The sequence below is a fragment of the Cetorhinus maximus genome, chromosome 11 (assembly GCF_964194155.1).
Source record: "Cetorhinus maximus chromosome 11, sCetMax3.hap1.1, whole genome shotgun sequence".
NCBI lineage: Eukaryota > Metazoa > Chordata > Chondrichthyes > Lamniformes > Cetorhinidae > Cetorhinus > Cetorhinus maximus.
This window is the reverse complement of record NC_135889.1, coordinates 48,778,567-48,793,050: the sequence shown is the minus strand read 5'-3', so window position 1 is coordinate 48,793,050 and position 14,484 is coordinate 48,778,567. Positions and strand designations below refer to the sequence as shown.

The window sequence follows — 14,484 nt, the reverse complement described above, 5'->3', positions numbered from 1 at the left end:
CAAAGTGAAACCAAGATGAAGGACAAGGACAAAGTTCTGTTGCAGAAAGAAAAAGAAAAGACAGAAAAAAGATCGGAAAATGTAAATCCGACACTGAAGTGCAAGGAAGTAGAAAAAGAAAGAGCATAGGATGTCTCAGATGTACTGAGAATCATTGAGCTGAATGAAAAGATTCAAAAGCTTGCAAAATGGTTTGAAAATAAAACAGCAAACAAATGTTTGGCAGAGATAGTGAAACAATGGAAATGAAGGTTCCATTTGCGCAATGTATAGATTTAGCAAGAACCTGGAGGACACCACTGAAAAGAAAAATTTGAGTCCACTCTGGGAATGAACAGAGTGCACATTTCCTTTGAAAGGAACAGGACAAACCCACAGCATCCAAAAGAAGAAGGGGTGTTAATAAAGAGAAACTCAACTCAAAAAAATGAATCAAATGGAGATAGCCAAGTACCAGAAACACAGAGTACTATTACAATTCCTCCCAAAGTGACAGACTGAGATGTGGAAGAACTGTCAAGCCTCAAGGCCATCTGAATTTATAACATGAGAGACTTGAGGCGGGGGAGCAGGGATTGCAAGTAAAGATTGTATTCTTACACTCCATTGAAAGGGTGAAAAATTTTCTTAAGAGAAGGAAGTTGTATGATGTTATATGTGCCTGCATGCCACTGTAATGTAAAGGTGTTTGGTAGAGCAAGGGTTAATGCGGGACTGGAGAATAGCACCACCCATGGTACGCTGTATAGAGGTACGTAATAGACTGAGAGAACAATTTAGAGAGAACACTGGAACCAGCCTGCATGGAGGTAACAGCTCCATGCCTGACCATACCTTGGATCTTTAAATAGTTAAAGACTAACAATAAAAGGTTCGTGTTTAAACATACAACTCTGCAGGATCTCATCAATGAATCACCATAGATGACACCATATTACAACAACAGCCATACTTAGAAACATGTTATTGTTCTCACAGGTGCTGCTGGGATAAGGACATGTTTTCATATTTAATTTAAAGATTGATTTAAATCACCTACAATTAAAAATAGTGTGCCGATTTACAGTTTCAACAATTCTCCAGGTTCATGCAGGGCCAGGAAGTTTGTGGGTCAGGTAAGTCAACTCAAAATTTTAAGTACAAAATTGTTACAAAGGTTTGAAATCAACAAAATTTAACTGAGAATTTCCAATACTGCAAATTAAAAATGTCAGGTTATGTTAAATAAATATCCTAATGCCGATTTATTCTGGCATCAGTACCAGTTTCCTGTTGGCCAGTATCAGTGAAGGAGTAACATGCGTAGTGGATAAAGGGGAGCCTGTAGACATACTGTACTTGGATTTCCATAAGGCATTTGATAAGGTGCCACATCAAGGTTATCACAGAAATAAAAGCACATGGTGTAGTGGGTAACATATTAGCTTGGATAGAAGATAGGTCAGCTGGCAGAAAGCAGAGAGCATGTATAAATGGGTCTTTTTCAGATTGGCAGGATGTGATGAGTGGAGAACCACAGGGGTCTGTGTTAGGGCCTCAACTTTTTAAAATTTACATCAATGACTTAGATGAGGGGAGCAAAAACATGGTAGCTAAATTAGCAGATGACACAAAGATAGGTCGGAAAGTATGTTGTGAAGAGGACATGAGGAGGTTGCAGGTAGATACAGATAGGTTGAGTGAGTGAGCAAAGATCTGGCAAATGGAGTTTAATGTGGGAAAATGTGAAGTTGTTCACTTTGGCAGGAAGAATAAAAAAGCAGAGTATTACTTAAATCGAGAAAGGCTGCATAATTCTGAGGTACAGAGGGATCTAGGTGTTCTAGTGCATGAGTCACAAAAGGTTAGTATGCAGGTACAGCAAGCAATTAAGAAGGCTAATGGAATGTTATCCTTTATTACGAGAGGAATTGAACATAAAAGTAAGGATGTTATGCCTCAGTTATGCAGGGCATTGGTGAGACCGCACCTCGAATATCGTGTGCAGTTTTGCTCTCCTTATTTAAGGAAGGATCTAAATGCATTGGAGGGGTTCAGAGGAGGTTTACTAGATTGATACTTGGAATGAGTGGGTCGTCTTATGAGGAAAGGCTGGACAGACTGGGCCTGTTTCCACTAAAGTTTAGAAGATTGAGGGTTGATTTGATTGAAGTATACGAGATCCTAAACGACCTTGACAAGGTGGGCGTTGAAAGGATGTTTCCTCTTGTGGGTGAGTCCAGACCTAGGGGGCACTGTTTAAAAATTAGGGGTTGGCCTCTTAGCACAGATGAGGGGATTTTTTTTCTTTCAGAGAGTTGTGCGACTTTGGAATTCTCTGCTTCAGAAGGTGGTGGAGGCGGGGTCATTGAATATTTTTAAGGCAGAGGTAACTGAATGGTCTACCCTTGTTCCTGTTTCTTATGTTCTTAAGACAGCATTTACAATGCATTTATATTAAACATGCAGAGCAACATACTGGCAGTGACTGCATCGTATACAGCATTGATAGTGACACCATCTGAAAGAGATGGCAATCTACCACTCATGTTTCACATTGCATATTGTGTGCAGCTAATTTTTTTAAATTTTGAATTGAAAACCTTTAAAAGAGCTTTATGGTTGCATACCAACATTAAATGTATAACAGCAGCAAACAGCTGACATTCCTGTTAACCCCTTGCTACTATTAAAGTTTGTCAAGAGCGACAAGCCCACTGTGCCCCTTGCAGATCCCTGCTTTCTCAAGTGGTAGAGGAAGTAGAATTTAGATAGCTATTCACTTGCTTTCAAATAAACAATTAAGTGCATCTTGTACATAAATTGCATGAGATTAATCCCTTTCTTTAATGCATTGTCAGTGTCTCATGATGACTAATAGTGTGCATAACTATCATGTTGCACATACTCGGGAATAAGAATATTCGTCAGTCCTGTGAATTTGAAACATTCAGCACTGACATTTATTTTCAGTGACAAAGTAATCAAATACCAAGCTTTTCTAATATAGGTACATTGAAAGCATTGCAATGCTCTTGTTAACTTCAGTTTCAACTAATTTCATTTTTCATTAGAAGCTACAATTAGAGCTCAATTATCTTCTAATGTTTCACTAATAGAATCAATAACCTCTGTTAGGTAGCAGTGGACAAACCACCTATCTGTATCTCCAATGTTAATTAAATATGAAGACTGTTCGCTGAGCCACTTAACCAAGGTGCAGTTAAGTATCAGTCAGTATTAACCAATGGAGAATACTGTGATCGAACTATGATTTAGAAATGAAAGCTATACATTCAAAACATGATGTTAAAGTTAATGGTGTTATAGGAGCAAAATAGTTATGTAAATATTACTTTTAGTGTCTCAGCCAAATTGCCTTTCTTCATGTATCAGCCCCTACAATGAACATTGAGCAGCAAGCTACATGATTGTGTGATGCATCACAGCTGAGACCAGTCTCAGCCTCTCCAAACGTCTATAATGTCCAGCATGGGAAAATGGATACCAAGCGAGGGAGAGAACCCTGACTAACTTAATTACCAGTTTCTTCAGCCAGAAGATTAGATCAAGTATGGTGAACTCAACTGTAGTGTTTCTACTGCATTACCTTTCAGCTCATCACAGACCAGCAATCAAACCTATGACTTTCCTTGTTTGGTATGGATTAATTGTTCTGCTAAAAGCCATCTGTGAATTAACTTCTTCGAGTCTCCTATTTATTTTAGAGGTCAATGAAGCAAGATTATGGAGCAGTGTCATAAAATAATAAATTGTAATTCCACTCACCCAACATAACTATAAGGGCCACCACTGGAATATGCAGAAAGGAAAGGGTTTATATATTCATGGGGTAGAATTTTCCCCCCGGGGGGGGTTGTCCGGGGACAGGCGCAGACCCAATCAGTGCCCTCAATTGGATCCGCGCCGCCATTTTACATGGGCAGGCCAATTAAGGCCCACCCAGTATGACGTGCTCCCTATGCAGGTGGTGGGGGGGTTCCCTGAATTGGGAGGGCGCTCTTTTGCGCATAGAGGTGCCTCGGGGAGATTAGTTTTAAGTTTTACCAGTTCAATAAAGTGTTGAAAAATTTTTTATGACATGTCCCTTCATGTGAAACTGTCACATGAGTTGGGACATGTGCATTAATTTCAATAAAAATTTTTGAGAAAATTTAAAATCATTCATGAAACCTCATCCTGCCCTTGGATGAGGTTCCATGAAAAATGCGAAGGTCACCTGGGCTCTTCGCCTGCCTGCCAACCTTAAGGTTAGACGGGCAGCTCCGTTAATTATTTTGTTAGTTAAATGGCCTCAATAGGCCTTTGACAGTTTGGCGGGCGCGCAGCTGAGTCGGCTTTGTGCTCGCCGAACTGAAAATCTAAATGACACATGGTGACGTCAGGACGCACGCCCGACGTCACCCCGTGTCATTTTATGCTTCGGCAAGCGGGCCCTGTCCCCGCTTGCCGAGCCAAAGATTCTCCCCACAAAATATTAAACAGCCATTTTTGAATAAACCAAATTGAGAATTTATAAAGTCACATTGAATAAATATACCATTTACTATGATTAGTTATGCTTATTTTAAACTCTGCTGTGCCATGATTGGTGAAGGAGGAAAGCATAGAAGTGATACTTTAACTCTCGTTGACCATAAATAATATTCTTATACACTTTCCCCATGCTGACAGTTCTGTGCATAATATGCAAATATGCAGCACTCGACATATCTGTCCTCTGGGTTATCACAAATGTCTGAGTTTAAGAAACTGTCAAAATACTTAATTTTCCCCTTGTTGATTAAACAATCTTTTGCAAGCTTTTTTTGAACAGTTTATTTTCTTTCTCATTCCGTTTGTCTGTTCAAAAAGGTAATCTGGTATTTCTAATAGTCTGACCTGCAATATGTTACAGGTTGTTTCTTTTTCAATAGTTCTTCCTGACAAATAGGGCAGACATCTTCTGGATCAATTTCCTTCTGGCATACAGCTCCAGCTATTTCTTCATCATCTTGCTTTATCTTGCTGGTGGGTGGCTGCACTGTCTGCTCTGTATGAAGACTGTCCAGCAATATTTCAATTTCTCGGTCCACAAGGCCAAGTTGGAAAGAGTCTGAAAGGAGTGGAGACCCAGAAATTACACATTCACTCTAACACTTATGGAACTATCATAAATCTACAATTATATTTAAAGCAACATTATATGACTTGTTATATAACAAGTCATATAATGCTGCTTTACCTTTCCATACCTTGTTCATGCAATTATAGCACCAATATCAAGTCAAAGTTATGAATAGGGATTAGCAACAGGAACCCCAGTTGATTTTCCCTTCCCAATTCAAAATCACTGTACTTAGCTGCTCTAGTTTTGATAAGCAGACTCAGCACAACCTGAACTTTATGATCTGTTTCGCTCAGCTGCATATTGCTACTACCAAATGAACCAGTGGAGGAGCTATTGAAGCATATTTTAAACTCATTTTCATTTGTATTAGTTTTTTTAGTTACACCAAAGGGAAGTCCAAAAAGAACTGACATTTTCAATAAAGTAAAGCAAAGCAAATTGTAACATTGTGAGACTCAATTCAGGAGGTCATAAAGGAAAAAACACTGTAGAATTAACTGTATAGCTATTAAGTGCAGACACACAGGGCAGAATTTTTACAGTCAGATGGAGGCAGCTTCTGGAGTGTGCTGGGTGGAAGTGCTGGAGATTGGAATCGGGTCAGGACCCTGATGTGATCTTGCCCTGTTGCGTCTTTTCCTATGAAGGTTGAGAGTCCAGTGGGGAAGAAAGTGAGTGTGGTGGGAAAGCAGCTGAGGTGATTAAAAATGCCAATTTTACCAAGAATTCCTTCTTTCCAGTGCACAGCTTCCATGCAGTTCTGCCTAGCCAAGTCACTGAGGCAAGTGTACAGTGGGAGAAGCTTCTTCAGTGAAAATGACAAGCTGGGAAAACTTTGATGAGTTATACTTAACAGCTCCAGTCCTAGCCATTGACATGCTGGTGTTCAAAGCACTTCTTCTCAGAGAGTGCTCTCACTACTTGACAGATGATTGCCAACTTCTTGGAAGGCACTTTACCTGTTTCATTCACCTTCAGCTGCACTTCCCTGCTACCTGCCTTCAACACTGCATGTGAGTAGCTGATGAAGCTCCACCTTACACTTCTGCTGAGGATTAAGAGCAGAGGCCACACCACTACCAAAAGCTCTAGCAGCAGCAGGAGCAACACCAGCAGCAGCACCAGTTGCCTTCTCTCAACCACATGCCCCTCCAAAGGATAGATGGGATGGACACTGAGATCCAGCTGGCAGGAAGCGAGACCCCCAACACAGAGTCTACAGGCAGAGAGTCAGCTCTCTCAACATGTCTGAGCACCAGTGCCTTAAGAGGCGCAGGTTCTCATGGCAGTCACTGCTGGAACAAGACCTCATTCCCAAAGGAGCAGGTAGGCGCACACTTCCAATGCCGTCTAGGTACCTGTCACTGAATCTGTAGGTTGATTATATCCAGCTTTTTATAGCCTGGGGTATAAAAGGGACCTTCCAATGTTCAGTCAAAAGCAGACATATATATTGATACATGAACGGTTTCACTGTTGAAAGATTTAAGAATCATTTATCAACCAGATTTATATTAGATGACCATGATGCACTCTACATGACATTGGATAATACACGATGCAATAAGTATGAAAACAATTAAGGTACAATGTTAAACAAAAGCATTCTGCCAGCATTAGCCACAAGTTAGTATTTTTCCATCATTTGATTACAATGAAAGCTCTGAAGATAAAATTATAGTGCGGAACTCCAAAGCTTTTAAAATAATTTTTGATCATATAAAAGTGAAAAACTATATAATAATCCAAGCTGCCCTATAAATTTAAATATGTGGGACCTTGCAGTAAAGCAAAGGAATCTTATTACTCCCTTGTATGTTCAACTTTTTTTGTTGATAAAAGTTAATTTCTACAGGATATCACAAGTACACTGTGTCTGCAGACGGCACACTTTTCCTGAGTTATTGCCTTCAAAATGGCCATCAGATGAATCAGCAAGTTGTAATAATGTGCCCTTTGCTGAAAAGCAAGGAAAGTGATTACAGGGTGCTAGGTTATCAGTGAATGGAAAATATTTGGATGAGAGCAACTATTATAGATGAAATCTATATATAGGTTATCTTAAAATGTAAGAATGTAATTAAAATGAAACATATTAGATTCTTAGAAGTCCTGGTGAGCTCTATTTATTTCAGTTTGAAAGAGAAGCTTAGACTATTCCATTAAGTACGATTAAACTTAAACCCAAGCAATATACCAAAATCTTCAATTCTATAACTGAAGAACTGAATTATAAAACTTACATTCATGACCACGTGGTAGCCTGAACTTCTTTAACAAAATCCTGGTTGAAAAGAAAATAAGTTAAAATATACCCAAAAGTAGCAAAATGTCAATTTCAAAATAACCAGGGGCAGTATTTTAAAGCTCTGTTTTCTCATTTTATCTTATATTTTGAATGGGTTAACTCCTTGCTGGGGAATGATTCAAAGTGCTCATGGCGTCCAAGTACATTGTTCACTTGGCCATTATTCATGTGCAAGCCTTAATAGGGAGTGTTGGCAGGGTATTTAACGGCAGTGGGCAACACTTGCACTCCATGCATGTGTACCAACAGTGATTCATGATTAGCAATAAGGAAGAGAAACCAAGACTGATTTACCTTTCTTTAACCCAGGGTACCAAGAACATACATAACCCCCTTCTAACATCTCAGCTGTGATCAGCCAACTCAGCAAAAAATGGAGACTACACTTGGACATAAGAAATAGGAGAAGGAGAAGACCATGCGGCTCCTTGGGCCTGCTCCACCATTTAATGTGATCATAGCTGATCTTCTGCCTCAACTGCACTTCTCTGCCCCTGTCTCATATCCCTTGATTCCCTGACAGATCAAAAATCTGTCTTCTCAGCCTTAAGTATAGCCAACGATAGAGCATTCACAACTCTTTGGGGTAGGCAATTACAAAGATTCATGATCCTTTATGTGAAGACATTGTTGGCTAATCTGTTTGGCCGAACTACTCGCTGGATAAGCTTGCAACAGATAAGCAGTATTTTCACATACTCAATGATGTTTTTATTAACCTACTAATTATATTTTTACAGCTTAAGTTTGTGAAAAGAGAAGCGCAAAGGGAGTACTCAGAATATAAAGTGTTTCCCTTCCATCTAATTGTCATTATGATCTAATTAGTTAAGATATTTGATATGCTTCTTGCTTGTGGTATGGAGACCCATTCCAAATTTTCCCTTTCATTAAAGAGTGACTCAGATAACATCAGCTATATGACTAATGGTGTCTCTTTGGGAAAGAGCACTGGCTGACATCCTTTCCTTTCCTAAATGCAGATTGGGAGGTGCCTATGCTGGGAAAGTTCAGTACTGGCCAAATACACATCAGTGCTCAATTAGTGCTGAATTTTCCTGGCTCAGACACTTTCCAATTAACATCCAGGAAAGAGAAAAGATGCTGATCAGCCACTTGTGCTGATGACATTTGCTGAGCAGATCCCTGATGAGAAACAGGTCCAAAATGGGTGGTAAGAGAAAGCAAAGTATTTTCTACAGAAAGCATTTCCCTCTTCCACACACTTTCCTTTGTCTTTAATTATAATGCAAATGTGTGGAATTTGTGCAATTCTTCATTGAAATGATTTCATGCAAATATATCATTACTTTTCTGGAGCTACAATGAGAATCGACTGTGCACAATCAGCACGCTAAATTCTCCTAGAATATGAACAATTTTGTGGCTCTCTAAATACTTCAAAAGTAAAACACTAAAATCATTAGAATTAAAAGCAAAAGTACTTACAATTCAATTAAACAAACCCCAAAGCAATGCCAAAATCTTAGCCAATTCATACTCAGTTAAAATAAAACAAATATTATTGACAGAATTTTTTTTTACATTAATTGTGAGAAGATAGTAGAACTTATTCACTTTCAACTTTGAGCTGACATGCCTAAAATAGTTGGGCTCTTTTGCTTTTCAAAATGTATTTGCATGACTATTATTGTGTTCTGTCCTTTCTTCGCCTTTCAGTGGTTAAACTTAACTGCAATTTTCCTCAAAACACCAGTCCCAATGGGCCAGTCAATGAGAGCTGTGTTCTTCTGAAGATGCACATGGGCCAATCAATCTCCCATTGTATTGAAGACTATTAAGAGCTACTCTTAACAGTAAACTGACAACACGATCCAAATTATGGCGAGCAGCTTGATCTACCACCTACAAGACTCCAGACTAAAACAGTGTGGCATTCTTAAAATTCAGAAATTTGTTCCATGAATCAAAAACCATACAGGAAAATTAATTCACCAGCAAATGTGTTTACAGAGGTCCTTTTCTTTGACAAAGTTGGAACAGCTGCAGTTGTGAAGATTTCCTATATTCACCTTCCAGGGAATAAAAATAATTGAAATTAGTGTAGCTCCATATTTCTACACATAGCCAGCACTATGCCTGTGCATGTAGAGTTTTGCAAATACAGATTTCTTCCTCTTTATTTCTACAGGTGGTAATTACATTGCTACTGAATCCTGACTTGTTATTTCATGACTTTAAGTAATAATCTAATAACTCATTTTAAAGAAAAGAAAAATGTGTTCTCTAATTAAATGCATTATTTATTCTTGTTTATTTGTTTAATTGCCTGTTTAGTGTCATCAGCATTTTTCATATACTCTACGGGTGGAATTCTCCTATCCTTTCACCCCAGCGGGATGTTCCGGTCCTGTCGACATGAACAGGGATTTCAATGGCTCGCCAGCTCTGCTGCAGGTGAACCCACTGTGGGGGGGAGGGGGGGCTGGAAAATTCCACCCTACATTTCCAAATTTGACACCTAAGAATTGGTGAAAAAAAAAAGAGATACTGTCACGGTTTTTCGGTTTACACTGTTTGGGACTGATGCAAGAATGCTGAATTTTAAAGGGAACAACAATTTATACTGCTTGAGAAAATGGTGCTGATTGCTTGGCAAGTGGAGTCTGACTGGTTGATGCATTGCCAGGGGGAATGCACCAGGGAACAGTTGTCCCCCATGCTTTTGTTGAATTGAGAAAGGTGAAAAAAGTACTTTGTGTGTGCAGAACCCAGGGCCACACATATGGATACATGTAGCTTAAGTGAGCCACACACTGTGCCCAACTGATAATCTTAAATTGGTTGTTAGTGTAATTTGTAACACACTCAGGATCGTTCAGCAAGTGGTGTCCATAGGGAGGTGTCAGCTGTGGCTCAGTTCATAGCACCCTCGCCTTTGAATCAGAAGGTTGTGGGTTCATGTCCCACTCCTGGAAACCAAGAACTGTGATTGTACTCGAAAGAGTTGCAATCTGTGACTGTTAAAAGTGGTGTCCAATTGCAGAATCACATCTAATGTTGACACTATGGGCAGAATTTTGCTGTTGGCGAGCAGGGGGCGGGGCCAGCTCGCCGACACGTAAAATGACACAGGATGACGTCGGGCGGAACCCCCGACGTCATCCCGGCCCATTTAAATTTTCAGGAAGGTGGGCCTGCAGAAAAATCAGCTGCGGGCCCGCCGACTTGCCAATGGCCAATTGAGGCCATTGACAGGATCAATTATATGATTAAAGGACCTGCCCATCCAACCTTAAGGTTGGTGGGCAGGCCAGGAGCCCCGGTGGCAAATAGAAAAAACATGAAACCTCATCCACCGGCGGGATGAGGTTTCATGCAGGGTTTTAAAAAGTTCAATAAAGTTATTATGTAAATTATGAACATGTCCCATCTCAAGAGGGGGACATGTTAGGGAATATTTTTTTTCTATTTTTCAAAGTTTCAGCGATCTCCCTGAGGCAGCACTTAGCCTCAGGGAGATGTGCACTCTTTTGTGCGCATGTGCGAAAGAGCGCACTCTCGCTTTTGGGAAATCCCCCCCCCCCCCACCGCCCACACAGGAAGCGCATAGCGCTTCCCTCCAGACGTCACGCTGGGCGGGCCTTAATTGGCCCACCCATGTAAAATGGTGACGGGGCCCGCTTCTCCGGCAGGGATCGGCTCCCCGCCCGCCAGAGATTGGGCCGGGCCTGACCGCCCGACAGGCAGAAAATTCTGCCCTATGTCCTGAGTTTTGTAAGCATGGGCTGGTTGAGTATGGTCAGTTCTCTGTCTGTTGTAAACAGGATGTGCTATTTGATAGGATTTTTTGTGATTAGCGCCACATCCACAAACATTCACTCCCTCCACCACCATTGCACAGTAGCAGCAGTGTGTACTGTCTACAAGATGCACTGCAGGAATTCACCAAGACTCCTTCGACAGCACCTTCAAAACCCACAACCACAAGGACAAGGGCAGCAGATAGATGGGAACACCACCACCTGGAAGTTCCTCTTCAAGGCACTCACCATCCTGACTTGGAAATATATCGCCATTCCTTCAATGCCGCTGGGTCAAAATCCTGGAACTCCCTTCCTAACAGCACTATGGGTGTACCTACACCACATGGACTGCAGCAGTTCAAGAAGGCAGCTCACCATCACCTTCTCAAGGGCAACTAGGGATGGGCAATAAATGCTGGCCCAGCCAGCGAAGCCCACATCCCGCGAATGAATTAAAAAAAAAATGCAATCCATCAGTCGCTGTGATGTACAGCCTACATATCTAGAATCATATTGGTGTTGAAATTCATATACTACATAATTCATTTGTATGGTAGGCAGAACATCTTTTTGGCTTGATGGCAGTACCCTGTTAGTGGAGAATACCAGCCATGTTTAACCCAGTATGGTGAGAATGTGGAATTCAGTATCCTTTGAAGCGGTTAAGGCAAATAGGATAAATTCATTTAAGGGGAAGTTCAATAATTACATGAAGGAGAAAGGAATAAAAGGACATGTTGATAGAGTGAGATCAATTAGGTAAGAGGAGGCTCGTGTGGAACATAAACGTGTGGCTTGTTTCTGTTCTGTAAAATTCTATTTCATTCTATCCAAATTATCAACCTACTGCTATTCTTGCAGATCCAAGATAAGTAATTCATTTTTATTTATTAAAACTAGAAGATAAATATTCTAAAGTACTCCAAGCTAATATAAAAAATATCTCTCGTGAATTTCACCATGAAAAGTGACATTCACCTCATAGACATAACACACTAAAATATCCTTCTTCAATGCCTGGTAGAATGGATGGGCTGTCTGTCCAATTTTCATTCCATTGATTTAATTTGATTGAAATTATTCAGACCAACGCTGAAAGAGCACTGACAAACAGCTCGCTGATAATAGAAGGGACGACAAATCTGGCAGCTCCTGAAGAGCTGAGCTGAAAATTATTGTTTAAAGTGAGGGAAAGTGAGACAATCCCTCATTGGCAGTCATAGAGGGACTGAAATAGAGTGAGAAATTTTTTGTGCAGTCAGGTTCAGTCCACAACTGTTTTTGCCACATTTTTAGTGTAGCCTCTCAGACCCGTTAATAACACTGGATTGGGCTGCTCAAAAATTGCTGCAAGACAAGGCACTGGTAGGAACAAGGCAGATAGATCCATGCTGCGATTTTTGTCCCATTACTGTTCTGCATCTGCTAAAAAATGGGAACAAAAATCAGCTCCATGCACTTTAACAATGGAACTACAGGAATTCAAACCTTTGGTTAAACATAAGATTTCTACGCTACTGGGAATGCAATAATTCCATACTTATTTTTTGCTTTATGTACGTGTAAAATCTATGCTCTTATCAACTGGGACCAATAAAGAGGTCCCCCTTCTTGTGAACCCTGAATGCAAAGCCATCCTGAATTTATTTCATGCTCTGGCCATCTCATCTATATGAAAAGGATGAATAACAATTTGGGGACTAGAAATGGAATGAGTTAGCCAGTCTAACTACTGTCTCAGGACCTTTACATCTGAAATGTTCTTGACAAAGGCAAAGAATATATACAACTCTGAGGAAGATTTTGTGTTATGGGCAGTGGTAAACATGGAAGTGTAAATTTTTGCTTGAGTTTTATGCTTTTGTATAAGTAATGAAAACAACATATGATTCTCTAAATTTCAAAGCTGAAGAAATGCTGAGAACTTTCATTGGTAAAAATTAAATAATAGAAGCAGTTCCAAATAAAAACAGAACTCTTCTTAATTTTTGCATACTTACTTTAAAATATTTAGCTACACCCTCTTCTTTAAGAAGAAATCCAACCGGACCTAATTCTCTCAGAATGTATATTGTTGTACTGAGTGCTTGATCTTGATGCCAGCTAACTAAATCAGTTGCACTTCTTCTCAATGGAGCTGCTCGTGCCATGTTGCGAAAGTAAGGCTCAGGTAACCTCAAGTACCTAAAGAAAATGATATAAATGGTGAAACTATACACCTCATGCTCATATGTCTGTTAATTCTTTTTAACTTACAGCAAAGGTTCAGAGTGGTTTATTTAAATGTTATTAATCGAGTTGTACCTTGAGTGGTGTATACAATTTTCTATAGATACCACCTTGAGTTCCAAGGCATCAGTCACTCCATAAGTCTTAGTTTTATTTTCACACTGTCCTATATCTACTTGCACAGTAATGTATCGTTCGGGTGGAACAGTAGTACTTTTTGACATGAATGATCGGTCTCTTGGATATGTTCTCATGTGCCTCCTCAATTTTTCCCTCAGTAATTGACTGAAAAAACACTGAAAGATAAAGCCTCATAGCAATTGATAAGCTGCTTTATTTTGCAACAAGGTGAGTATATAGAATAGCAGTTATCATTAGACTCACTTAATTCAATAAGTACACATTATTTTTGTGTAATAGCACAAAATAAAGAATATGCCACACTTCTCAAATCAGTGAGTTAAACAATATAACTTCCAATTGTCCAAAGCGTTTCTACCCTCTTTCTACCCTCTTTTACCCTTGTGGCTTTCTCTTTAGAAATGTGACTGACTGATTTGATATCCTTAAATTGGACAAAAGATTCTAACTGCAGCGTACAGAATGATTTGTCTATGTTTACAATTACCTCTTTGTTTTTGTATTCTAGCCTCACTTATAAAGCTGGGATCACTTTTTTTTAAATAAACAAATTTATGAGTTTATTCTCCCACATTAATGATTTGCGTCTGTTGCTCTGCTACTTTTGAAATCTAACCATTTTGTGTGTTTTCTTTCCTTGTTCCTCCCAAAATGATACCAACTGATATTTTCAATTACATTTCATCTGCCATCTACCTGTCCAATGTCCTAGCCTGTCGCTTAAAACTCTCTTTACAGTTAACCATGCTTTTTATTTTTACATTGACTGCAAGTTCAGATCATTTATATATGCTAGTTGATTTCGTGTTGGGTTGCACATGGGGACTTTGGATTGTAGCCATTAGATGAAGTGGAGTTAGAGGGCTGGGGATAATTGGAACAAGGTAGACAGACACAATTCAGTCTGGTTTTTACAGTCATACATTCTA

General features: G+C 39.7%; 1 protein-coding gene across 1 annotated transcript in view; it reads right to left on the bottom strand.

Moving 5' to 3' along the window:
- The window catches only part of zswim2 (zinc finger, SWIM-type containing 2), a 52,140-nt gene extending 38,775 nt beyond the window's left edge, over positions 1-13,365 (bottom strand). The window contains exons 1-4 of the mRNA XM_078551905.1: positions 13,186-13,365; positions 9,375-9,451; positions 7,354-7,394; positions 4,882-5,095 (exon numbers count right to left, since the gene is read on the bottom strand). Of these exons, the coding sequence (XP_078408031.1) occupies positions 4,882-5,095; positions 7,354-7,394; positions 9,375-9,451; positions 13,186-13,335 (482 nt within the window). The 5' untranslated portion in view covers positions 13,336-13,365. The remainder of the gene's footprint in view (positions 1-4,881; positions 5,096-7,353; positions 7,395-9,374; positions 9,452-13,185) is intronic.
- Positions 13,366-14,484: the final 1,119 nt, after the last annotated feature.